General features: G+C 44.8%; 1 protein-coding gene across 1 annotated transcript; it reads right to left on the reverse strand.

Moving 5' to 3' along the window:
* Nucleotides 1-2,442: 2,442 nt before the first annotated feature.
* Nucleotides 2,443-27,701, reverse strand: LOC135377553 (ADP-ribosylhydrolase ARH3-like). The gene is made up of 9 exons (XM_064610061.1): nt 27,605-27,701; nt 26,872-26,944; nt 24,620-24,819; nt 24,217-24,328; nt 22,710-22,926; nt 18,294-18,472; nt 15,535-15,703; nt 10,599-11,123; nt 2,443-2,681 (listed from the first exon to the last, which is right to left on the reverse strand). The coding sequence occupies exons 2-9, from the start codon at nt 26,916-26,918 to the stop codon at nt 2,634-2,636; spliced, it is 1,497 nt and encodes a 498-aa protein (XP_064466131.1). The 5' UTR covers nt 26,919-26,944; nt 27,605-27,701; the 3' UTR covers nt 2,443-2,633.
* Nucleotides 27,702-27,954: the final 253 nt, after the last annotated feature.

Genomic DNA, 27,954 nt, shown 5'->3' on the forward strand with positions numbered 1-27,954 from the left:
CCCCACACACACACCTTACGTCTCTTGGTTCTATTGCATATATACAGACTCCAGAGACTGTGGTCGCTAAAACATGTGCCACCTTCTTTTCAGAGTGGGAAAAACCTCCAGCCTTCAACGCGTTTCTACGGTGCAACAATATTCGACACCTCAGCAATGCAAGACTTTTGGCTACCGTTATATTTTGTACAGGATTCCAATTCCATTTGCCCCATATCTTCAAACTAGGATATTTTTCACGTCTCACACATAAAGCCTTATCGCATTCTTTGAATGATCAGCATGATCAATGCCTCCGTTAGTTGTGTTGTCACGCGTCTGGACGAGACACACAAATGGGTGCGCATAGAGAATCTCGTCCGATTACACCCTTGATTTTTTGTCGTCAATTGCAAACTAGTACCACCTGTCCCTCTTAGGCTCATCAAGAACTTGCACACCTTGCAACCGCAATGCAGATCAACGACTTCTTCCATTCAGCCATCCCGCAGATACCCCTAGGGAGATCCTGCTTACTTAAGTTCATGGGCACCCAATAGAACCGCAGATGCGTTACCAAAAACAGCAAGTGTAATCCGTTACGTATCCCTTGAGTGAGTGCCACTTCGTTGTTAGCTACAGCTATTAAGACCTCAATATTCCACAGAACCTCCCACCTCCTTACGGGGCGAATCCAGACCCTCACTTGGGAGGGTCTTTCTTTGTCAAAGCCCATAGCGGGGAGGGGAGTGGCGGAAACCAAATGTGCAACCTAATGATTTGGAGGGCAATCGCTCCCCCCCTCGTCTACCGGGATCCGCCACTGCCTCCTGGTCACATTGCTGCCGTGCTATGATCGCTGTGACGCTACGTCATCACACACATGAAAGATGCTGTATGTACCTCTGAAGGCTTTACCTGAACAGAGTCCGCTTTCCTCCACCCTAGCTGTGTGCACACTGGTCTGCAGTCCTTTTTGTTCCAAGCGCTGTACAATACCTACCGCGAAAGGCGGCAAGAAGGTGAAATCTCGCCTGTGCCTTTGTAAGACGTCTTCAGATATTTCCATTAATCTGCTTTGGAGGGTCACGGCAGCTGCAGCAAGATCTGCAAGTTATGTCGTGTCGCAACGTGGCCAGGCATCAGACAGAATGTTCTGCCCAGCATGCCAGGAGCCTGAACTGAGCGGTGGACCAAGCATATCGCAACCGATTGTCAGCCTGGAACAGTCGCGTCCTACCCCTACTGGAGCCCCTGTGGTAACCGCTGTAGATCACTTCATTAAGACGGTCTCTCTGTCCACTGCAGAAGCCTGAATCATTTCTGGATCCACCTGCTGGACAACTTATCCCGACTCGGATACCCGGACCAGCTAACCACGGATAATGCTTCCTATTTTTACAACTAAGGTGTTTGTCGATTTCTGCTCTGCACTGACCATTTGATACCATTTTCTGGCAGGCAAGCGTTACTGAGCGGGAGAAGAGGATCATCAAGCTGCTCGTACTCCAGACCCGACAGATGACCCAGCTTACCCAGCTTAAATTGAACGCTCACATGACGGGAAACTGCAGGGTCTGCCGGGATTATACCCGCTTATTTCAACCTCGGAGAGTAGACAGCCTTTCCATTCGAGAATACGTAGTGGGCACGAGGGAACGCCCCATGCAGTAGATGATATCAAAAGTATGCAGGGAACCTCCGTGATGAACTCTCAACTACAGTGCTCCCCGTGTGCGATAACCTTGAGGTCGCTCGGCTGGAGCAGGCAATCCAGTACAAGAAAGGTCAACACTATAGGTAGATTAAGGAAACATAGGTAGGAAACATCGTCATAAGTCTGGCGAATCCTTTTAGCGAGGCAGAGAAGGGCTTCATACCTCATCTCGGTCGCCAGTGGCACGAACACCACCTGGTGAGAGCACAGCTTACTCCTCACCTACAGGCTCGGACAAAGCAGTAACAGCAGGGGGTGACGGAAAGACGCGTCTCCGAAGATGCACAATGAACAAAATAAAGAAAAAAATTGTGTTCCTTCACAAATTGTTTGCGGACGATCTCCTGAACGGATTTTTGTTCTGAAAACGGCTACGATATCAGGTCACCGAAAAGAACAGATGTTCTCATTGGGACAACTTCGTAGCTTTTATACTTAAAAAGTTAATTAACGATTTTTAGGTAATTAGTCATTTGATGGTCGAGCAACATATGGCCAAGAACGTCCGCCGGCCCAGAGATGATAGAAGTGAAATCAGCATGTCTATAGCCCTTCTAGCTTTTTAATGAAAAATTTGTATCGCCTAAAAAAAGACACCCTGTACATTAGGAGGACAGCTGCAGTGCACATATTTTTCTTTAATTTTGATGATGATGAAAGATGGGGAGACTGGCATAGAAATTCACTTTCAATACACCACAGCAGAGAGAGGACATCAAAACATGAGCCACACAGGAAGTTCTACATAATGTGTAAAAAATCATTTAAAATATATTTCCATAAAACATATTTCAACATATTTCCCTTTGGTGATCACTCTTTCCTCAGAGGAAGTAAACAATACAAAAAGAAAAGCTTCGTACAAAGCTAAAAATATTTTTGTTCCTGGGAACGATAACTGCAGGTTCCTCGAAGGCCCTTTTTTCTGTAGTGAAGTTTACTTTAACTTCTTTGATTCAGACTTCTTCGCTTTCTTCTTTGCTTGCTGAAACAATGAAAAGGTAAAAGGGGGTGGGGGGAATGTCAGAAAATGGTGTAGTAGTGGTGTAGTAAGTTTTCGAGCAAATCTGATTTAATTTTGGTAAATTTTCTAGTGCAACAATCCAAGTTGTAGCATTGCTAGAATTTCCTGCTGCAGCGAAAAGATCTTTAAGAAACAGCACTGTTGTCGCCGTCCTTTGTAAGTCGGCCCTAAGAAACACAGCTATGAATCTGCCTCAGGGATTAATGCCTTGCATGTGCCCCTGTATATGAGAAAGTCTTGTCCTGCTGCATTTAATATTGTCAGTTCTTCTTTCTGATTATGATATAGCATTACGGATGGCACTAATGTATCTGCTGCTTCAAAATTTATGGTCTCTGTATCCACATGCTCAAATAACTGAGAATCTGTTTAGCTACAACTCCACAACCCTGTGTATCATGATAATGCTACTAACAACATGCCAGCTTATGTAGTCATGTGCAAAAGAAGCGCATTGTCAGTCTCTCAATATGAGGGCATTTTATAAGTTCTCGGTCTGATGTAGAAAGAGATGGCCAAAGTGAATGGAGTGATGTTACATTTCAACATAGTGCCTGCCAACATCCACACACTTTACCCAACAATGCTCCAGTGCTTGGATTCTCACGAAAAGAAAATTCATAAGTTTGGCCCTCCAAAAAACGGGTCACGGCATCATTGACATCATCATCATCATCATCACTGGGGAAGTGGCCACCACTTCCAACTCGAAATTGCCACTGCCATGCATCGGCCGGTGATCGGAAAGTCGGTCTTAGTTGGCCACTGCACCTTGGACCAATGCTGGCCTAACGTTGGGCCGGGAACGTTGTGCGACGTGTTTATTCCTGTTCTTAGTTTATTCCCGAATGCATTGAGCCATACTGACGCAGGCAGATTTTCCTAACCATATTTGCCCGTTGGAACATAACATTCAGTAGTTATTCTGAGAATATATTCTAAATAAGCTGCGCTTGCAAGCACTTTGCCTTTTTCGATATACACGCAGCAAGTTAGAGAGCGCTGTGGGCAACCCTGTGCCTTTCTTCGTTGTAGTATATGTCGCACATCTACGAACGTCATTGTGTCCCTCAGCGTACTGTTCTCCTGTGTGACTGAGAAACTGACGGTAAGTCCCGGCAAACACTTTTGGTTCGCATGATTGATTCTCATTTGGTGACTTGCTCTCAGTAGCTCAGTCGGTAGCGTGCTGTGTTGCTGAGCTCAAGATTGCGGGTTCGATCGCGGGTTCGATACCGGCCAAGGACGGTAGCAATGTGGGGCTTCCAGCACCTTGATGACGAATTCCGGTGGTAGTTGTAGTGTAGAAAGCAGGGTGTCGGAGCGAACCGAAAACCGAAATCGAAAACCGAAAAAAAAACGCTATTTTGGTGCGAACCGGAACGGAATCGAAACCGTATAGGTTTTTTTCGCTCAGGAGGGAAACCGAAAAATATATTTAACGGTTTTCGGTCCAAGAAAAAACTTCGCCGTTTTGGACTACGGATAGGTGAATGAAACAGACGTCGTGGGCTCTGAAGTCATGTCATGGATACTATACGAGGGTTACGGTTACGGTGGAATGTATGTCGGTATACTATGACCCTTAGGCTCCCTTTGTAATGGTTTATCGTTCGCACACGCACACACTTAGAGGTACATGTGACTCTCTAGCAATGTGCCGTACTGTTCGTTCTAATTTGATCCCCGCAAACTCTCCTCAACTAAACAGCGACCCAAGCGGGCTGCATATCGGCTTCTTTATCGGTAATGTCCGGCAACGCGTCCCTTGTTTCAGAGCAGCTAAGTTGAATACATTTACGTATACGCGAAGGCAAGCCCATGCGAAGTGGCAACTTTTTTGTGGACAGGACACGAAGAAAATAAAACGGAGCCGTCGAGCGCGTTTGTGAGTGAAGGTGTTCCTCGATTTGCGTTGCACTCGTGCGGTGGTGCTTGCTGGCTAGACAGTAGCAACAGACATTCGGATGGGACGCGATCGCTCCAACCCAGCAAGAAAGTACTTTACGTATGACATCACGACAAACAAGTCCGTTTGTAGCATGTGCTTCAAGAAAGGAGAAAGTCCATTTGAACAGACAGTAACCTACAGGAACCAGGAGCTACCAATGTCACAGCCGTCTATTAATATTAAATACCATGTATGCGGAATAAGCGGGTTTACATTTTGTAACATTGATTTTTTTTTGTGGGGATGAATATTCCCAGCAGAAGCGGAACCGGTTAAAAACCGGTATGAACCGTTATTTTTTTGCTCCGGAGCAGAACCGGTACTGGATCGTTTATGATGTAACCGGAACGAAAACCGGAACGAAAAACATTTCGGTTCGACACCCTGGTAGAAAGTGTCACACTGATATGAGTGTGCATATTTCACTAGCCGCTTCGGTGGAATGAACATCATGTTTCACATTGGTCATCCGGTTCGCGCTTCGTTCCTTTCAACACTAAAGTCACACCGGCACACTACCCTGCGCTGCACGAAAACAACTAGCGATATTTGTGTGTTAAAGAACACCTGGTGGTTGAAATTACCGGGAGTCCTATCCCACGCCACGTGCAGCATGTAGTCACACAAGTGTAGGCGGGCTCACCTTATGTGTAAATCTACTCCTAATTATTAGTAACGGTTACTCAGTTACATTACGGCCAAAGCATGTATTTTATACGGTTCAATAAAGTTCTCGTGTTGCGATTTTATGCTTCTGGGCAGTTTCATTTTAAATCGAACAAGGCGCGGAAGTTGGGTCTTGTGATTGTGACGAAAAAACTTTACGTTCCATGGGACCTCGGGCGATGTAAGACGCGCCCTACACTAAGCTCGTGCAGGCATGAATTTCTGAGATGGAGAGGAGGAAAGATCGGAGACTCTTACGAGCGCTTCTGTCTACACCGAATTTGAGGGCATCCTTGAGCCGTTCATTTTCATCGTAAAGGGTAAATTCATTTTTGTGTCAGAGACAGGGTACTAGTGTCTGCGCCACATTGTTTTTGCCGCCGTGTGACGCGTAGTTAATTTCCAGAAAAATCGTAAACTCGGCATGCGCATAAAAAAATCCCACAATTTGCGGTCACGTAACACCGTAAGTATTTCCCCCACTAACGTGAAATTAGTATCATTCGATAGATCGTGAAACGCCCTTTCGTGTGGTATGTTTTTTTATGTATATCGATCCGAGTCTTACGTAATTTGGATGCGTTCAAATGCGCAAGGTACGCGATATTACGCCAATTTTGGCCGCAGATATCACAAAAATGCCACCTTCGATTTGAATAATTTTCGGCACATGAGTAGCTTCATCCCGTTTCTTTCTAACGGCGGAAAAAAGTTTTTACTTTTTTTACGTCAGAGAAGAGGAGCGATTTCTTTCCTGAGGCAAAGTTTACGACACGCACGGCTCGCACACGCCGCTACACACTTTAATACGCCGCACGTGCGCGTCAAGGAACATCACGAAATAGTGTGTCACGCTGAGCTAAGACACTATAGACAGCTATGTCCACTCTATAATATTAATTTGGTGTGTTTAGTTGCAAAAGAGCTATGCAGGCGTCGAAAAGGGTCTCAAGTACATGAGAAAACTGACCAGTTAAATATATTAAAGTAGCACAGAAGTAATTTTTAACACCCAGTTTTCTTCCTATGAAACTGTTAAGTAGGCCAGTAAGATGCACCATGCGAAGTAATTTACACCACAGAGTCATAATTATCGCAGAAATTGAATTTAAAATGCGCCACAAAAAGCGACCGTGCGCAACGGTGGTGAAGAGCAGTACCAGCCTGTGATCTGCCTGGAACCCCGCGCTGACGCTATAAGGAGAACGCTCGCTGATTGGCCTAGAGAAATGTTGTCTGCTACTCGGCTGTTCGGGGTTCTGATAAAGCCTTTCTCCTTGCTCGGTAATGCTTCGGCTGCTCCTTCTCTCCCCAATTCTCCGGGAAAACTGGCAAAACAGGTTTACGGCGGCAAAGGGACAAGGCGCTGACCCCCACTGACCGGTAAACCAGAACAAGTCTCCTTATGCCGTCATCGGTGACGTGCCATCATACCTCCTTATCCTCGTTATAGCTGGAGTGGCGAGTTAAGGGTGAAGGCGCGGAGCTATGTTTATGTGAGTTTTTTTCTGGGAAACAAATTGCACACATCAAAACCTTTCGTGCTATTCGGTATAATGACACACACACTTTCATCAGATGTCTTAATCTGAAATTTTTTTGGATGGCCCTCTGTACTCCTTTAAGGCTAAAAAGCTTCAGTTAGAGGTGGGAGTATGGTCCTTCCCTGAAGCGTACGAACCAAGAAACCAAATAAATGAGGAGGACGTTGCACGTGCACTTGAATATCACCTAAACGATGACCTTGACTGTACTCTTCAGAGCCCAAGGCCACGCGACGTCGTAAGCGTCAATGAGCTCGGAAAGAAGAGAATGATCGCTAAGCATTACACGACTCGTACAATTCGAGAGGCTTATAGTTTGTTCCAGAAGGCGAATCCGACCTGCAAACTTGGACTGACGAAATTCTATTATTTGCGCCCCAGGTGGGTAAGTTTGAGCCCGTACCGTGAAGAGTGTGCATGCTCGTACTGTGCAAACTTTTCTATCTGCGTCACTGCTGTGAACAATGCCTCAGAAGGACACTACAGCGATGACGAACTGAAGGAGATGTACATGTGTGTTAGCACCACTGATGAGTGCAGAAGAGGCGAATGTGACATGTGCCCAATGCAGAACTATTTTACACCCGAGACGTACCCTTGCATTGCATGACGTGGGCGACATAGAACTTTCACTGTGGAAGTTTGGTAGGCTCGAGAAGAACTCTCTCGCATGTGAGGCCTTCGTTGAAACACGTTACCGCTGGATTTCTCGGCATGTACATCACAAGTACCTGAAGGATGTGCAAAAGGCAGCCATCCGCAAAGATTAACTTTTTGCGAGACCGCGCGCAGTTTTGTTTCACCTCGATTTTGCAGAGAACTGGACTGTGGTCCTGCCCCATGCCGTTCAAAGCTACCATTGGAAAAAATCGCAGATCTTTCATGTTCATCATTGCCGCCTGCATCGATCCCGTCGTATGAATGTGTGTGTGAGTGAGCAAAAATGTAAGAGTGAAAGGAGGATGAGTGAGAGAGAGTGGCTGGTTTGTCCCTTCAGATGACGCACCCTGAAAGTCGCTGGGAAGGCGTGTTAGCTTAGCTCAATTGGTGGAGCCCTGGACCGGCAATCCAGAAGATGTGGGTTCGAGTCCTACAGCTGGCTAACCTTTTCAGTGATTCATCTTTCATAGCAAATTACGACTTTTACGTGCGTGGTGTCAATAAGTAGTGACACCCGCAGCCCCGCTGTGATAAGCGACGATAAGTGCCACGACAGTGCGTTCACAACACTGGCTCTCCAACGAATCGATGAACGGCTGGACGAACATGAAGCAATTTACAGCGAGTGCGTGTATGCGTCCGACGGCGCAAGTGCGCGCTTTAAGAATAGATAGGAGGTGTTTGAAATGTCGAAGTCACCAGCACTAAGAAAGTGGTTGTTCTCCGCTCCTGGCCGTGGTAAGAGCGCTTGCGACGGCATCAGTGGCATCCGGAAGCACAGTGTACAACCTACGGTCCTCGCCCGCGGACCTCATTCAAACGGCTGTAGATTTTGTAGCAAAACTGAAACCTCGCTGCCCAAACGTAATCCTTCTCCATGTTCCCAAAGAGGAGGCACAGCAGCGTAGGTTGGTAAAAAGGGAGCAGTGGAAGCGTGCAGAATGAATCCCCAACCTCCGCGAAAAATTAGTGTGGACAAAACGCAGCGAGGCAACACACAAAATTGTGCTCCAAGTTTCTGCAGCTTCTGTTTAGATATGGTTACGGAAGGCTCAGCTGAACATATTTATTGCGTCAATAAAATGTTCTTTTGAACGTGCATCTACCTCGTTTCTGTCCAAAGGGACTACCACATTCTAACTGTCGTATCATCGCGTATTGCAAGTATCCACTTTGTTCTTAGACACACCAAAATTAATATTATAGAGTGGACATAGCTGTGTATAGTGTCTAAGCTCGGCGTGACACACTATTTCGTGATGTTCCTTGATGCGCACGTGTGGCGCGTTAAAGTGCGTAGCGGCGCGTGCGAGCCGTGCGTGTCGTAAACATTGCCTCAGGAAAAAAATCGCTCCTCTTCTCAGACGCAAAAAAGTAAAAATGTGTTTCCACCATTAGAAAGAAGCGGGGTGAAGCTACTCATGTGCCGAAAATTATTAAAATCGAAGATGGCATTTTTACGATATCTGCGGCCCAACTTTGCGGAATGTCGCGTACCTTGCACATTTGAACGCATCCAAATTACGTAGGACTCAGATCGATACATATAAAAAACATACCACACGAAAGGGCGTTTCACGATCTATCGACTGATACTAATTTCACTTCGGTGGGAGAAATACTCACGGTGGTATGTGACCGCAAATTGTGGGATGTGTGGGTGTGTGGAGGCAAAATGGGGTGGGGGGGGGTTCCGACATTTTTAGGAAAATGTCGAAAACCACAAAACCTACATCTGAAACATGCATGAACTTGAAACGGGAAGACTAGTTGAGAAAAAGTACGTTGCGTGGTTCTTTGGTCTACAGTTGTACAGTTATACGTCAAAAAAGAAAAACCCTGCTTCTTTTGGAGGTCAGAAGCCGCATCTGAGTTTGATGCAAGCTGCAGCGTTCGCCATTGCGCAACACACAACAGCAGCCAACGCTCAGTTCCGTCATACCGATTTTCTCCACAAGTGGCGTGCGTGTCAAATTTTCGCCACGCCATGTGGTTAGCGCACAGGGACTATAAAGAAATAGTGCGACTGGTGAAACGAAATAATGTCGTTCTCTGGCACCTGTTGGTGAGATGTATAGATAATTCGCTGCACTGGAACATTTCTAGTTAACGTAACCCAGAGCAGATAAGCAAGTCGTTTTTAAAATGCAGCAATGCGCATGAAGCGGTGTACGTATACAAGACCACGAGCGGACTATGTTCGAGATGCACGGATACACGACGGGATCGCGAGCACGTCATGTTGCCCGATTGGCTGCCATCGTTCCTGCATACTGAGGATCCCGTTGAACGCCGCCAACGACAGTATTTTCGTGGATGTTTCGACAGAATTTTCGTGACAAACGGTAGTGCTAAGTAAATAATTTCGGTTGCATAGTGATTGTTGAAACTGGAGCTTTTGGAGAGTTAGTCCGAAGCTTGGCGCAACTTTTTTTCGGAACCACGGGCCAACAGCTTTTAGGTCGGAAGCACATGTTGGCCTGACATTTTTCCCAGGTTGTTTTTCCGCTTGGGCCCAAGTGGAAATTGCCGACTGCCGACCATCAGCCAGTGGTCGGTTTTTGGTCCGCAAGCGACTTAGTCGTCCACTGCACCTTGGACCAACGTTGGTCTAATGTCGCTCACAGTGGTGGTTGGCGAACGACGTTGGGCCGGTAACGTTGTGCGACGTGTTGTGGAAGTGCTAATGAGAGTTTGGCATAATGAAGGCTGCCCAATGTCGGCCCTGCACTGAAAACAAACTCGAAAACAACGCAGCTGCTACTCAAAAACGAAAAGGAAAGAAAAGATGCAATGTCTTTGTAGTTTTTGGTAAATTTGGGGGTATCGGGTTTCACCTGAAAACATCCGGCCCATGATACTCTGATATAGTGATAGAATTTTACAGTCACATCAATATCATTATAAACTGGCTCGACCGTATTCGTATCATTTTCAGCTTGTACTGCTCCATATTTGGAAGAATGACAGCTATTTGTAAAGCATTACAACAAGATCTATACACAGAACTTCTATGACGACCTAATAGGAACTAGCTAGGTGTGCATAAATAGGTACCTTTGATGAACTTGCTTTGGCAAGGTCTTCAAGTTTGCAGCTCGCTTTGTCAGCAACATCTTTTTCACTTCTGTTGCGAGTGTCGTGTCTACTTCTGTCACGTACATCTCGTGTCAAGTCCTTCTGTGCCTCTCTGCTTCTCTCACGTCTGCCTCTGTATTTTCTAACATCATGACAGGGCTCACTTTGTCTGCCGCTGTCTGAGGTATACTGTTGACGGTCTCGCCGCTGTCCCCTCGAGGTATTATATTGACTGCTCTCGCCTTGCCCACTACGCCAGTCACTTCTTTGATGTTCATTATGATGAACATACTTAGGCATCCCAGGATCACTGCTTGCTTCTAGTAAGTCTATGGCGAGTTGATGGGCATAATCTTCAGCTTGGCAGTACTTTTGCATTTGAATTGGGATCTTGAAAATACCATAGTAAGCACCTGCTATGGCACCAGCCATGGTGCCAATAGTGTCTGTGTCTCCTCCCACTGATATCACGAAAGCTAGTGTCCGGACAAAACCATTGGATGTCTGTAATTGGACGAAATAATAAAATGGTCATACCATGTAACACTTTGAAACCAAGATATGACAGTATATAGCATGAAAAGAAGGGAGACTTCAATAACATTTGACAAGCAGAACATCTTTATAGTGAAGTTGGTCAGACTACTAAGAAAACTGCACTATACAGTGCAATCCCATTAAGTCAAACTCAAAGGGGAATGAAAATTTGTTTGAATCAAGCGGAGTCTGAACTAAAGGGAGTCACACTGAATGAGGGCATGACGCTCTGGCAGCACATACTAGCTGCATCAGAGACTCGTCATAGCTCGCTATAGGCCTTACCGCACGTGCGTGGTCATGATGCCGGAAATAGAGGGTGTCCGGTGAGAAAGTGTCATTAAATTTCTAAAAATTGGGTTTACTTCAGAAAATTATGAAACTACTTGGAATACACACAGAGGGACTTTTGCCACAGATTGAGGCCGTTTGCATTTGCGTCACGCATTAATTAAGCTAATTTTGCTAATTGAACTCTAAAATTAGCCAAGCAAAGGTAACGTTTTTCTTGACGAATTCAGAAGCCGATGACCATAGCACACTATTCCAATCGCAATCACAGTTTTTTTCTGAAGATTTCTATAAAAAATTGATAGCCACAAAACCGTCACTTGGCGAGGCGTGGTCAATGAAATTTGTGTTTGCGGAACTTTTCGCTCGATCCAGATACCCTCCCTCTTATGGATCAAGGACATAATCACACCTCACGCCTTCATCAATGCGCATGCCGTCAATTCCCAGACACTGATAACGTCGGTTACCGCGGTAATGCCCTCGATTGGGTGTGGCTGTTTCCACTTTGTCTCGATAAAGGCAGAGCCAGCACTTACGCAAACACAAATTTCATCGACCACGCCTCGCCAAGTGACGGTTTTGCGGCTATCAATTTTTTTTAGAAATCTTCAGAAAAAAACTGTGATTTCGATTGGAATAGTGCTGCTAGTCAATAGTGGTGTGCTATGGTCATCGGCTTCCGAATTCATCAAGAAAACCGTTACCTTTGCTTGGCTAATTTTAGAGTTCAATTAGCAAAATAAGCTTAATTAATGTGTGACGCGAAGGCAAACGGCCTCAATCTGTGGCAAAAGTCCCTCTGTGTGTATTGCAAGTACTAGTTTCATAATTTTCCGAAGTAAACCCAACTTTTAGAAATTTAATGACACTTTCTCACCGGACACCCTGTATAAGAGGCTCATTCATATTACAAAATAGTTACCCACAGGCAAATCATCAAAACATTTCAGGGCTGAAAACAATTTGTTATTCGTGTTTGCATTCGTTTCTTCAGCTGTGACGCGAACGACATTGTGCAACGTTGAACACAACCTAGCGAATCCTGCAGACCCAATCCAAGAAAATATCGGCCATCATCCATGCCTTTTTGTTGGCTGTGTAGTCAACAGAAAGGGTCTTGACTCCCCAAAACAGCATGGATTACTTGCTTTGCTGACTCGTTCCGTGCCAGTCGCGTTTGCACATGCCATTACAGTGATTCGTTCGTTTGATCCTCTTTCCTCCCGCACAAGCATTTGCCTTTATAAGTAGAGCGTGCAGTTTCAGGAAATATTTTTTTCTAAATTCCGGCGTAAAAATCGGGTAAACAAACATATGCTCTAAATTCATGCGAATTCGGGTGAAAAAACTTCAAGTATGCGAAATTCATTGAGAAAACGGGCTCAGTTACTCAAACTAACTGTACTGGTTTGGTACAAACGGTGATGTAACTGCATTTGCTGCCAAACAAGTTAGTGTGTATTCCTACAGACGTCGCAGTGAGGGCAATTTGCCGGGTAAAAATCGGGTTTCACCCTAAAGAGACAACTTTCAATTCGGGGTGCAAATTTGGGGAGGAATCGGAACTTCAGGCTCTATTTATAAGTAATGGTCCTTTTTGTAAGCTTAACACTTAGTAAAGGCGCATCTGACATGCACATACCCGGCAGCACACTGCCGGGCCGGAGCATAGTCAAGCGCGGCCAGCCAATCTCATTCGAATAAACCCGTAGAGGAAGGAAACACAGGAGTGGCGGTTTCCAACACATGTGCATGGGACCCAGGAAGAAAGAAAAGGAGGTGCAATATGGGTACTCGAGAGAAGAGAAAAGTGTGGGCCGAGAAAACAGAGAAAAAGAGAAAACAGAGGGCGAGCTTTAGCTTGCTGGGGCCTTGTAAAGGTCACTTTACCCGAGAACGCCAATGAGGAGGTTCTGCGCATGCCACTTTAGGGGGCCACCTCGACACACTACGATCACACCTCTCCATGAATTCCGAAACTATGCAATGCAGGCAACTGTAAAACCGAGACCGGAAGGCTAGCAGCAACGTCACACGGCTGGCCCCCAGTTCCAGCTTCACCCTTCAGAGGGCGCCTCCTCTCATCATTTCCTCCATGGTGGGACCCCTCTGACTTTCTTTTCAGTTTCGGTTTTCATTGCCTTGTTACGTGAGGTCAGTGTCTGCGTTATCATTCGAATAAACCCGTAGAGGAAGGAAACACAGGAGTGGCGGTTTCCAACACATGTGCATGGGACCCAGGAAGAAAGAAAAGGAGGTGCAATATGGGTACTCGAGAGAGGAGAAAAGTGTGGGCCGAGAAAACAGAGAAAAAGAGAAAACAGAGGGCGAGCTTTAGCTTGCTGGGGCCTTGTAAAGGTCACTTTACCCGAGAACGCCAATGAGGAGGTTCTGCGCATGCCACTTTAGGGGGCCACCTCGACACACTACGATCACACCTCTCCATGAATTCCGAAACTATGCAATGCAGGCAACTGTAAAACCGAGACCGGAAGGCTAGCAGCAACGTCACACGGCTGGCCCCCAGTTCCAGCTTCACCCTTCAGAGGGCGCCTCCTCTCATCATTTCCTCCATGGTGGGACCCCTCTGACTTTCTTTTCAGTTTCGGTTTTCATTGCTTTGTTACGTGAGGTCAGTGTCTGCGTTATCAATTCCGTGTATCACTTTTTAGATCATATTCTTCTTAAGGGTGCTACCCTATAAAAGTCTACGAACGCCAGCATGCTGTGCTCGCCAATTACTCAATGCAGGTGGAACATTGCATTGTCTACATAGAAAGCTCTGAAGGACATTCAATCCTGGTACATTTCAAAGTGTTCGAGCACCGCAGCGCAAAGTTATAACGCAAAACGTTTGATTCCCATAGTCAAAGCAACCAAGATGGCAGTGTTGCGAAGAGCAGATGAGAAACTACGCCACCTAGAATCACATGGTCAACAGCATTTGTTCGTACTAGATTTTTGCCACCTCCTGATGTGAATGTCATCTAATTTAAGTTTTATTATATCAAATTTTTGCGAACTGAACTCGAAAATTTGCAGAGTAAAGGTCGCTTTTTTATCCCACCGATGTGAAGGGCGTGCCGAATTTACTCAAGTTCATGATAACTGACAGGGATATTGAGGAGCTATCCCATCAGAAAAAATAGCCGAAGATCGTGCTTTTCAGAGCACCAAGAGCCTATAGCACTTGACGACTTTTCGAGCGGCCTCGTTGTCAGTCCGGTGCAAGGCGGTTGCTAAACCCAGCCCACAGAGTGCTAGGCTATATTTGCGCTCCGAAACGCATTATGTTCGGCTATTTTTTCTGATGGGATATCTCCTCAATATCTGTGTCAATTATCATGAACTTGGGTAAATTCGGCACGCACTTCACATTGGTGGGGTTAAAAAGCGGCCTTTACTTGGCAAATTCTCGAGTTCAGTTTGTAAAAATTGACATAATAAAACTTAAGTTAGATGACATTCATGACAGGAGGTGGCAAAAACCTAGTAGAATAAATGCTGTTGACTGCATGTTTCTAGGGGACATAGTTTTTTTAAATTATAATTCAATGACACGTTTTCTGGGACACCCGGTATAGAGGATCTATATAGGGGTAGAGGTATTAAACTTTGATCATTTTCTTTTCCTGTGTTTTCACTGCAGCATTGGCAGAACAAGTTTCTTCTTAGCACTAGAACAGCAATTTTGCTGTCAAACACTGAGAATGAAGTACACACCAAAGCCAAGAACAGGAGGTTAAGTGAAATTCTGGTGCAGTGGTAAGCTGGCATTGAACAGGAGGTCATAGCTGACACCAGTAAAACACTACTGAAGGCTGAGGAGAACTACTGCGATCGTACAGTAATCCAACATGCTAGACCATTGAGGAAAGAGAAGGAAGGGGCTGAGAGTGCTGAAAATGTTACGGAAAGGAAGGACACAACCCAACGTCCAAATGCTTTACTGTGACAACAGACCCAAAAAACAGAATTGCAGGGCGTGCCATGGGCGCACGCTCTCGGCCCCTTCCTTCTCTTTCCTCAACATGTAGGAAGTAAGTACTCTTATAGCAAAGAGAAAACAGACTCCAGTATTTACCTGATAGCCTTGCAGAGGTTTTAGTGCCCTCAGAAAAGCATACACTGCTGTAGGTACAGAACGGTCCGCAGTTATTTCATTTCCTAGGACTTCAGCAATTTCACGGGCTGAAGGATCACGGTCAGAAGTGATAAGTCTCTTCACTGTTCTCAGCTTTTCTGAATATAAGCTGAAGTGAAGTAAAGAGCAATACTGAAACGTACATGCACAAGGATGGTAATGATTGTGTTATGTAAAATCATGCTGAAGTACTACCATAACAACAGATAGGACTATCAACTGCTCCACAAAGAATAAAAATGATTTTGCAACATTGGGCTACTTAGGTCAGGGCCAGCGATAGGGGGGGGCGAGTAAGGCGACCGCCTTAAGCCTTGTGCTTGCATAGGCCCTGCGATTACTTTTTTAAAAAATATCAAGTATGCACTTAATCGTGTGAAACAGGCCCCGCGATGTGCCTTTGCCTCAGGCCCCGCACATCCCTAGCACCGGCCCTGATTTAGGTTCTCCTGTTTCATGCTTTGAAGCTGAATGCACAAAAGACAACTTCAGGGAAGAGAACAAGAAAATTCAGAGAAGAGCTATATCTGGTTAATTTTCAGAAACTTCCTGCTCACCCAGGTGAAAAAATAAAGTGGAATCCCAAGCGGGATATAGTGGAACCACTTGAACAACAAAGTGGGTCAAAGTGGAACCACTTTGTCAGCAAAGTGGTTTGAAATGGAACCATTATCTTGCCAAAGTGGAAGTCAGAGTGGGTTAGTCAGAGCCGTTGTGGGCTAAACTAGAACCACTTGGTCAGCAAAGTGGTTCGAAATAGAACCATTCTCTGGCTAAATTGTGTTCACTCCGAAGTGAAAGTGGGTTTGGCCAGAGCCTTCTGGGTTAAACTGGAACCACTTTGAAAGTCAGAGTGGGTTAGACAGGATCCCCTTGGGGTATCACATGAGGAATACTAAACACGAAAGGAAAGGCAATCCAATCCAATCCATGCCTTCGTATCACTTGAACGATTTCAAAGTTGCGTCGGTTGGATAGAGCAATACAGTGGAGCTACTGAAACTGCCCAGCATTGTATTCCAAGTTCAGCGTGCTTCAGGCGCATATAGGAGATGAAACTCAATGCCTCGCCTCGCCACGAAACCGCCATCGCCGCTGATATCACCCGATTGCAAGTTGCAACAGAACAACAGAACAGGCGTTCCACGGTGCTCGCTCGGATGGAACGGAGAATGTGATTTCCGCGTCGTGAGTTGCTTCCGCTAATTTCAGACTCGATTATGTTGACTTCGCTTCTTGGAAGGGTAAGCCAGTGGACCAACTTACAGTCCGAACATGACTAATATGTGACTGAACTTTTCCTTGAACATTTCAGATTTGACTTTCTTCATGCTGCACTTCAATATTGGATCTCGAAATTCCCCGAGATTCATATCGTACCTGGTCACCTTAAGAAACGCGGTCTGCAGCTAGTCATATTGTCTGTCCATTGTGCAATACCTTGTGACATCGAAACATCTGTATACGTGTGAAACACTTCCCGACAGTGCGCGCGAGATGTTTTCCATTATTGTGTCAACCTGGATGCCACTTTCAAGGTATGTATTTGCGTAATAAAATAGTGTGTTGCTCAATACCTCATTTTGTGTGTGTGTGTGTGTGTTTTATGCACGTCGCGAATGTGTGAGACTGTTTCAGTTTGGACTTCGCTGGCGGCATGATTCCCTTGTCCATGTCATGTTGGAAGCTTGAAACGAGAACTGACAATGTTAGACGTTTGTCTGATCTCGTTCGTATGTGGCAAAGGCGCATCGTATCGCATCTCGTACCTCATGCACGAAACGGTACGTGCGCGGTACTTCATATTTGATCACGTTCGCCATACCTCTTGAATCATGATTTTTTTAAATGTACCTGATGTTCGTGTCGTACGTAACCGTTATTGGGCGTAGAGTATAAGCTGGAAACTGAAGTGGACTCACATAGCAAGTGGTTCTGCAAGTGGAACCATTTGCAAATATAGGTCCCAAAGTGGAAAAGGATATGTAAGTGGTTTCCGAAGTGGAACCACTACCAAGTGGTTTCCAAAGTGGAACGGCTTCCAAGTGAATTTTAAAGTGGACTATTTCCAAGTGGTTTCTCAAAGGCGTATTTGTTTCATAAACAACTTGCAAGTGGTTCCACTTGCAGATATTTTCCACCTGGGCAGGCATGCCAACTAAATTTAGGCCCGGTTTCACCAATGCCGATTAGCATTTGAACCGAGATCAACGGTCCCTTAACTTGAATTTAACGCTTAACTGTCCTCCACTAAAGCAAGTTATTGTCACTGAAACATTCATCACGTCACCAACTAACGTTTGTAAAAAAGAATTAGGTGTTAACTTCCAGTTTTAGCTACCCTTGATCTCGGTTTAAAGTTAACCAGTGTTGGTGAAACCGCGCCTTAATCAGCCCTGCAGGTCTAAGACTTTATACCTTGACCTTGTTTTCACCTTTATCATTTAATAGTGGAATCACCTTCTGCAGCAGATTTCTTTGGACTGCTGTGATGGATTTGTTTCAGATGGTTGTTGTGAGCTCTTCCTCACTTCTTTCCTATTGTCGCTAACACTTCCATATTCAAGTGGCCCATGCAAGTGCTTTTTGATAATTTGTTTCAAACCACTTGTAAGTGGTTCCACAGCAAGTATTTCTTTCTTGGTGATCCACAAGAGTTCGCACTTTTGCTACAGTTTTCAATGCTTACTAGTACTCACCTTCCTTTATCCTTTTCAATCACATTCATCTTTGAAATAAGGGTGTCCAGAAAGCTTTCAATGTCAAGAGCACTACGTGGATCCTTAGTGAGAGCAAGTTGAATTGCGAGACAAATTAAAACAGCACCATTGTAACCCACAACGTGAGCATGAGTAAGCTCTGCTTGAAGCTTTGCAACCTAGAGAAAAATGAAACATTTGACCTAAGTTGCATACACATTACATGGGAATACCAACTAGATACGCAGATTCTACACACTGTGGAATGAATAAGCACCTCGCTCTTTCAAATGATATCAAATCATTGACAAACTTGCAACGTAAGTTATACTTCTCTGGCAACTACGTAACAGTAGTGTACAGTCACGTCTCGCTTATGCGGACACCTCGGTAGTTGCCCCACATCATTCGGATAAGTGAATCAAGTGAGAGGAAATTTACAATTTCGTGTTTCTCAAGGGAAAAAAAAGGAAAGAGAGAGAACAAAATTATGTTTTGGCGTATATGTTATCTTAGAAAGCTAGCCTTCTACGGTGGACTGTTTCAAGTTGCCGGGTGTATCTGAGACGTGCAACAGAAGTCTGGGTGACACTCTGCACGTTCACTGGAAGGCCACTTCTCTTTTTCCCACAAAACGTCATAGAGCATGTATGTTTCGACGTCAACAACCCAAAGCGTCTTTAGCCCAAGCTTGAAGGCTAGAAATACTTTGACTGGTCTTGTCTAGTTAACGCTCGCATATAGGTTTCTTGTGCCCTGTGGAAATTGGACACCTCCTGCACTTCACCGGAGCCATTACTGCTGTCCAGTGGTGTAGCCAAGGTGGGCAAGTGGGCAGGCGGGGGCGCAGGGCAACCCCACCTGAAATCGTACCTTTGGTAGCGCATTTGAGAGAGGGAAAACAAGGGTGAAATCCTCTGCCCCCATGTAAAGTTCCTGTAGACCAGAAGACTCCCGGGGAGGTGATGTTGCACTGGGGCAAAGTCAACCACTGATGTTTTTCCGGATAAGCGAATCAGAATGACACTAGTGCTGGAACACTGTTTCCAGTACTCCATGCCTGCATACGGATAACGAATTCCGGTTAACTAACTGAAATTCGTTATCCGTATGCAGAATTCAAACTTAACTGAATTCAAAACCAATGGTCACAAGTTTGTTCCCGATCACGCATACTGGATAATGAGCCGGTTAACTGAATTACAGTTAAGCGAGCCATGACTGTATTTCACTTTTTTGAAAATTTCCATCTTGCTGAATTATTAGCATGTGTTTGTTTGATTATTAGTGCTATGGTGCAAATACTTGTATTTCCCAACATGTCGAAATAAACTGGGGCAGGCCAGCTGACTATTCTCTAGAGAACTGGCCTAGGATTTTCCCTCTCCCTCGCGCGCCCCGCCCACCCGGAGCGCGCCAATGGGAGGACGCGTGGGCGGAGTCGACTTTCATTGCCATCTGGGGGCAGAGGTTCGAACGTAGACGCAGACGTGCTTTTCGCGATGCTATGTCCACTGGGTCGTTCCATTCACCATGGCCCTGAGTTGGCCCGTGTTCCAGAGATGGCGCAGCTCGATCTGTGAACCTAGGGACGCGCGTTCCTTGGGACCAGGAAAATGGTCGGCGATAAGTACTGTGTCTGAGCGATGCTCGCGTTTGTCTGTTTGTTTGTTTTTGCTTTTAATGAACGTTTTATGATGACTTGTTTTTTGCTTTTAGTAAATGCTTCATGATCGGCGTCTCTGAGCGATGCCCGCGTTTGTTTGTTTTTGCTTTTAATGAACGTTTTATGATGGCTTGTTTTTGCTTTTAATAAACGTTTCATGATCGGCGTCCCTGAGCGATGGCCGCGTTTGTTTGTTTGTTTGTTTTTGCTTTTAATAAACGCTTCATGATCGGCGTCTCTGAGCGATGCCCGCGTTTGTTTGTTTGTTTTTGCTTTTAATGAACATTTTATGATGGCTTGTTTTTGCTTTTAATAAACGTTTCATGATCGGCGTCCCTGAGCGATGGCCGCGTTTGTTTGTTTGTTTTTGCTTTTAATGAACGCGGACGTCTTATCAAGATCATTCTAACAACGCGTGTTCCATATGTTTAATAAAGCAAACAAACGCGGGCATCGCCCAGGGACGCCGATCATGAAACGTTTATTAAAAGCAAAAACAAGCCATCATAAAACGTTCATTAAAAGCAAAAACAAACAAACATACAAACGCGGGCATCGCTCAGAGACGCCGATCATGAAGCGTTTATTAAAAGCAAAATTAAAAGCAAAAACAAACAAACAGACAAACGCGAGCATCGCTCAGACACAGTACTTATCGCCGACCATTTTCGTGGTCCCAAGCAACGCACGTCCCTAGGTTCACAGATCGAGCAGCGCCATCTCTGGAACACGGGCCACCTCAGGGCCATGGTGAATGGAACGACCCAGTGGACGTAGCATCGCGAAAAGCCCGTCTCCGTCTACGGTCTACGTTCGAACCTCTGCCCCCAGATGGCAATGAAAGTCGACTCCGCCCACGCGTCCTCCCATTGGCGCGCTCCGGGTGGGCGGGGCGCGGGAGGGAGAGGGGAAATCCTAGGCCAGTTCTCTAGAGAATAGTCGGCCAGCTTACTACTAACACCAAGCATATGCTCAGAGGTGTAAGTCACACGAGGTTGAAGCCTCTGTTGGCATTGTGAAAGTATATGAGAGAGGTGTGGAAATATTGGAATTTTTGAATACGAATTGAATATGAATGCGATAATGTGTAAAGCGTGTTAGTTGGGACTAAACATGGCGGAGAACGCACAGGGACAAGGACGAACACTTCCGTGTGTGTCGTCCTTGTCCCTTTGCATTCTCCACCATATTTTGAACATGAATATCTGCAAAATTGCCCTTCAAATATTGAATCAAATATCACATTATAGGATAAAGGCTTGTAATAGTTTTAGCTTGGAACAGCAAGCATGGTCATGATAGCATGGTGCTGATCTTTTGAAAAATGCCCAAGGACACGCACTTGAAAAAAACTAATAAATAAGGAATATTTATTAATGTATTGGCTTCACACAAGCCACACATGCTTGCATACGTGCAGTCAAATTATTTTGACAATGCAACAATGTGTTGTTCTCATGAAGCTAACTGAAAACCGTAAAACAACTTGCACTTCGAAAAAATCTTTCATGCATTTCACATTTTAACACTGAGCACCAGCATTGGTATTGCAAGTGCTGGTGAAACAGGCAGACTTTCGAAAGTAAAGAGCAATGACATGTTCAGAATGTGGATTCAGTATGCTTTAGCTCACAGCAAAAAGGAAAACGAAGGTAGCAAGTGCTCTGTTCTTGCACTGGCAATGTCATTTGTCATATAGGCGTGCTGGAACTGGAGAGCGTCATTCCTGATGGTAATGCATAGTTTGGAACAGCCACCTGAATTTGTGCTGTAAAACCGCTATCATCAATGGTGCTGCATGGCTCTGTGTGTGGGTGAATGAAATATTACATCAGATGAAAATGTTACATATAAGGTGTCATGACCGGTGAGGCAGCGTCACGAGTCCTCTTGTCCTCTTGTGCAAGTACGATGTTACTTTGAATAATTCATACTTTCAAAACTATTCAAGAATTCGCTTAAACAGACGCCGAGAACTGCAAGAACTTTCGCGATCGTCACACTGGACCCCCTCCCATATTTTTCATTTTTTCTCCTCGCGTTTGCATTATTTGTGTGGGTCGGCCCAGTTGAGGGCCGGGGCTCGAGCCCCCCAAGCCCCCCCATGGCTATGCCATTATTTTCTAATCTCCTGACATATTTTTGTTCAAGTCTTTCCATGCATAAACATGCTCCCGACACACCAGCAGCGTGCTGGTCAGCATGAGGGCAGGCGCTTCCAGGCTGATGCACATGCAGTCAGGAGCAGCCGGGCAAATCTCTTTCGAACAAACCGTTGTGCACATTCATATGTTCGAATTACCAGGTGTTTTCCCCCACTGAAATACACGACTTAAACAAGACCTGCATCAGTTCGAATTATCCGGAAGTTCCAACTACGATATTACGAATTAACGGGAATACACTGTACTAGGGAGAAGTTAACAATAATGGCAACATTGCAGTGGAGGCTCTGCTTTCTTCAGCGCTGAAGAAAGCAGAGCCTTCGCTGCAATGGAACGGTTGTATGGAATGGTACAAGATCAAGCCAAAAACTATATACAAACACTGATCAGAAAAGACTCTACAATGCCTTCAGAAAACATTAAGCAAGCCTTGTAGAAATTGATCTTTTGAATCCACACATGTCCCAGCTAACCATGAAATTTGTCAAGTACTAACAGTGTATCTAGGATCTTATTGTAGCTTTGATGAAAAACGCACAGAGTCGTACTTGTACTTAGGCCTGCAGCACTTGATTGTACACTTACTTCAACTGCCATGTCCTCATTGTTCCTGTAGTACAGGGCTACAGGTGCGACACGCATAGCGGCGCCATTTCCGAATGAACCTGAACCATCAAACTGATCCTTTGCTGGGCCATAGACATCTTCATAACGATTGCTTCTAAGGGCATAGAATACGGTCCTTACTTTAGGTCCGTACTCCCCTCTGACCGCTTTGTTTTGTAGAAATTCCTCCGTAAAGCTGCATATATAATAGCGAAACAGGTTGTTATGACATATACAATAACAAACTTTGCATACCTTAATCTACTGGCAAAATTATATTACTAGCATTTCCATGTCACAAAGCTCCAAATTATCCGTATCCACATTGTTCTTATACATGGCTTGCACGTGACGTCACACCATAGCTTTCCCAGTGCTTTTTCCCTCTTTCTTTAGGGCCGGCGCACTCCGCCTATACGCGTGCTTCTTTTCCCTCTTTCTTTAGGGCCGGTGCAACCCATCTATTGTCGGTAAGGTATATTTAGGGCCCTGTGTTTTAGGCTAAAACCTGTTTTTACCCCTGATTTGCATCATCATCACTTTGGGTAAAACCCGAAAAAAGAAGAAGAAAAAGAACTTGCAAAGTGCCAATTCAGCCACCAATATGGGCACTGGAGAACGCTAAGCATTGGACACTCAGCACAAGTGTTCCGCATCTTATGTTCATCTAAAATGCGAGAGGCACTTTATTATTTTATTTTCGGCCCGAAAATCTGCTTTTCCACCCAATATCGCCCGATTTTACCCTCTTTTACGGCTCCTGAAAAAAACAACTGATTTTTATTTCCCCCCCCCCTTCCCTCGATTTTCAAAAAACATAAAACCCGAAGACACAGGACCCTAGGTATATTTCAGAAAGATTCAAACACAAGTCAATTGTGAAACTTATTCTCACCATGCAGGGTGAGTAAAAGCACATGTTCATGTCAAGATAAGATTCCATCCACATTCTCATCTCGTAAATCCTACGCAACATATTTAAAACAAGAACACTGCACAAAAATATTTACCGTTGTGAACGGTAGAGAATTTACATCCCACACCTACGCCCCTTCCAAATGCTGGGTATACGGACCTTTTGAGTCTTCGGGTTTTATGTGTTTCTATATATGGCAAAAATCGGGTTTTACTTCAGAAGCTGTAAAACAGGTTAAAATCCGGTGATGTGGGGTGGAAAGCAGATTCTCGGGTGGAAAATACCAAAGTGCTTTTTGCAATTTAAATGAACACAAGATGCTGAGTTGCTGTGCTGAATGACAGGTAATAGCATTCTCCAGTGCCCATATTGGTGATTGAGTTTACATTTTAGCAGGTTCGTTTTCAGGGTCTACCCTAGTCGACGACGATGCAAATCGGGAGTAAACACGTTTTTGCCAGGTTTAGTCCTGAAACACAACGATTTGTATATTCTTGCTACACCTGCTCACAGATTAACACATCTTGGTTACAGTTTAATTAGTCTACCATTAGGCAAAATGTAGCTTACCTTCTTGCTACATGTTTTGCATCAAACCCACCCATCTCTAATAGAGACTTTGCCAGTTCATGGGTCATAGCTGTGTCATCAGTGTACTGGTAGTATCCACCATAGGCATGCCCTGTAAGGTTCGACACAAACAGAACGGTTTAATTTTTGTTGTGTACGCAATCTTCGCCCCTGCCGAAAGAATATCGCTTTGTGCAAATTCAAACATGCTGTCTAACATACAAACACAAGCACAATATTCAGTGCAGGCATATACGGCTTGCTTGTGGGTCTTGTAATACAACGTGACCGCTAGGAAATGATAAACTGTGTAAGGCTGTATCTTTTTACAGTCACTACCACATTTTCATATCAAGGATATGTGAAATGCCATGTACCAGTCATGCAACAGGAATAAGCTTACCTGGATCAGTACAAAAGCGACGACCTGCAAAGTCATCTTCCTGAACAGATTTACGGAAAATACGCTTTAAGAAATAAGGCAGTAAATCTTGTCTTAAAACGTGGCGACGGGGAAGCTCTTCAAATGGTGAACCAAGACAATCTCCAATTAGTGCCCCAATCAAACAACCTTGGTATTTGGCACGTGGTCCTACACAGTGCCTGATGGAAGGAAAAAAACATGGTAATGAGTGTTCCGTGCAATGTCAATGTCAGTGCAGGCAAGCTAGTAACTATGCATACTAAATGAAACCAAGAGGCACGACACAGAAAGACAGACAAAACAAAACAATGCGTTTTGTTTTGTCTGCCTTTCAGTGTTCCATGCCTCTTGGTTTCTTCTAGTATACCGAATACATTTGTTGGCATAGCGAGGAAGCATCCCCCCTCCCAAACCTACATTCATGCACGCTTCTTCATAATACATTATCTGCAGTATAAACAGTAAAAGCGGCGTCATGAAGCTTCCTAATCGCAGCTTTGAGCACAGCGTATGTATGAAGATAAGTTGTATGGCTCCTGTTATACGCATCTACAATGCTGGATGACTGGGCAAGGAACCCAGTTTGAGAACCTCAGCTTTAGTGAAATTTGGGAAGCTTGTTGCTGCTCAATGTGGAATTTGAATGCGGAGTAGAGTGGATACTACACACATTATCGCATACTGCCACATTATCGCTACAGAAACACATCCTCCAAGTACTACTAAACTACAATACCACATGTTAAGATTAATAGCAGCAGTAGAACTTTGACAAATTGCTGTGTAATGAATTTCATAACACAGCAACATGCACTTTTGTGTCGTGGAGACTTAACTATCAATGCCTCCATTTGGGTCTAATAAAGAAAGACCTTGTAAATAGAATTACAATCAGCCCTTTTATTATTACGTTTTGTTATTATTACTGCATTATAAAAGTATGTGCAAAGGCAATATCACCACAATCTGCAGCTTGCAATTTTTATGACACAGACTCTATTCTTGCAGAGAAAAATATTAGAATGCCCATACGCCATGTACCAGCGATTTATCCAGAATCACAAGCACAGGAGGCGTGTTGCAAAACATTAGTAGAGGGGTACTCATTATTATTACAGTTCCATTGTAACAGTTGTACGTCTCTACCGGCATGTGTCTAAAGCTGAAATAATAAATCCCCTTCTTGTAAGGGATGCACTAGAAAAGGAAGGAAGGGAGGTTGTCGCCAAACATTTGGGGTGGGAGGGTCGAATAAATCACTGTAATGTAGTGATAGTGACACACTTTTCTAAAATCTTCATTCAAAGTTATAGGATCCTGTATTGGCTTAGCCGCCCCTGAAGGAACCGTGCCATTATTGCGTTTGAGGCTGGGCAGAATGCCGTTCGAGTCTATTACTTGGAAACGTAGCCAGAGGGGGATTAGGGGGTTGAACCCCCCCCCCAATTCCTACCTTTGAAAGAGCATTTGGGAAAGGGAAGTGAGGAGGAAATCCTCCTCTCCTATGTAAAGTCCCCATGGGCCTGTTTCACGACGTTAGGGGGCACTCCGAACCGTATTCTACAGCGCCATTTGTGGTCGTGTAGGCGGAGGTTTTTCCGTACACAGGCACGTGTCACCTACACTGAGGCTCTGAAAAATTGTGGCGCAAGGATTTCCACAAAAGAGATTATGTTCGCAGTACAGCGGTAAGGCAGGGAACACGCCGGACACGACCGTCTAGTAACGGCGCTCTACTCTAGAGGAGGACAGTTGGCGCTGCGGTCGCCGGACGAAACTTTAGTGCAAGAGGCCCATAGAACTCCTCCCGAAATATTTCGTGAGCTGTCGATTTCAGGAAGTATAGTCGCAAGCAGTACATCACTACTACGCAGTCAGAGTCTGCACTCTGAAAACAGAAATTCACTGCATAGCATACTGCTAGCCAACCATCATCCCGAATGACGTCGTTCTCTGCATTTATTTGTTGAAAACGGAAGGAGTATGCCTTTTTTGTGACACTTATGCTGCATAAGTGCCTCAAAAAAGGTGTACGCCTCCCATTTTTAACAAATCAGGGCAGAGAATGATGTCATTCGGGATGATGGTTGGCTGATGACGGCGTGCTATGCGGCAAAGTTGTTTTAAGAGTGTTTCAGTCAACGTAGGTTGCAAAAACTGGACAATGCCTTGTATACTCCTGTAATTCCATTTCTTTAAACTTTTTTTAAGATCCTCTGTGCACCACTTACTCAGCATCAGCTTTCGTTGTCCTGTAAAATTCAAAAGGCGATTCCATTGCAAATCTTGAGGGCAATCTTGAGGCTGTCGAGAAAGGAGGAAAGGAAAGAACATATTGTCCGATGTAATTGTTCCACTGGGACAACTGTTGATGGTGTGTTTGTTCCTAAATGTATCCGCGTTCATACTCTATCTCACGTGGAAGATGTGGGTGATCTTCAAGATCGCATACCCCCCCCCCCCCTTTTTTTTTTCTTCCTATGCAACTCCTTAAATCCTTCGTAGTGGTGCGAAGTATGTCCCAACCGGCCCACCTGCTATTTCATATGTAACTCCTTAAAACAGCAAATGAAGTATTAATAGCGTAGGCGACACAACACCGGTCGTTTTATATCACCAACTATGCAAGTTTCTTACGCGTTCACTAACTCTTTTCAGTTTCCTCCCATTGCGAAAGTGGAGACACCCAACACCAAAAAGGCGGCAGGAGTAATTCTGCCACTGTTCTGGTGCAATCTGACGAGTATTTCAGATCAGCGACAAATCGATCAAATGATATTCGTTGACAGTTCCACATTGCCTACTGCGACATCAACCGGCTTCACGGAACCTATGACGGAACCAACGTGTGGACACTGAGATGAGCACAACTGAGATGATCGCATGCTCTAAGTTTAGATTTTTCAGCTTTTCACGTGAAACTTCATGGATCGCAAAGCAATGTACTTGAACGCGATCACTTACTTTTCCCACAGCTGCAGCAGACAACGACGAAACGAAACCACACCTCTCTCAAACGCCTCTCTGGACTTCGACCGCCTTGATGGCCTTGATATGCGATGCGTCGCACGTGAATGCAACGGGACGTAGTCTATAGTTTCGGTTCTCGTTTCGGTTCTCGTTTCGGTTCTGGTATTGCGAGCTCACGGTCGTTGCGTTTTTGATATAGAGTTAACTTTGTGGTTTCTGTACACCTGCTTTTAGAGCCTTCCTAGAGCACTTTAAAAACGGCACTTTTTTTTTTTTTTTTGAACGGACCAGCCATCATTCCGAATGATATCCTTCTTCCTTCTGATTTGTTCAATTCAAAACGG

Source organism: Ornithodoros turicata, chromosome 1, assembly GCF_037126465.1.
Source record: "Ornithodoros turicata isolate Travis chromosome 1, ASM3712646v1, whole genome shotgun sequence".
In the NCBI taxonomy this organism is placed as follows: domain Eukaryota; kingdom Metazoa; phylum Arthropoda; class Arachnida; order Ixodida; family Argasidae; genus Ornithodoros; species Ornithodoros turicata.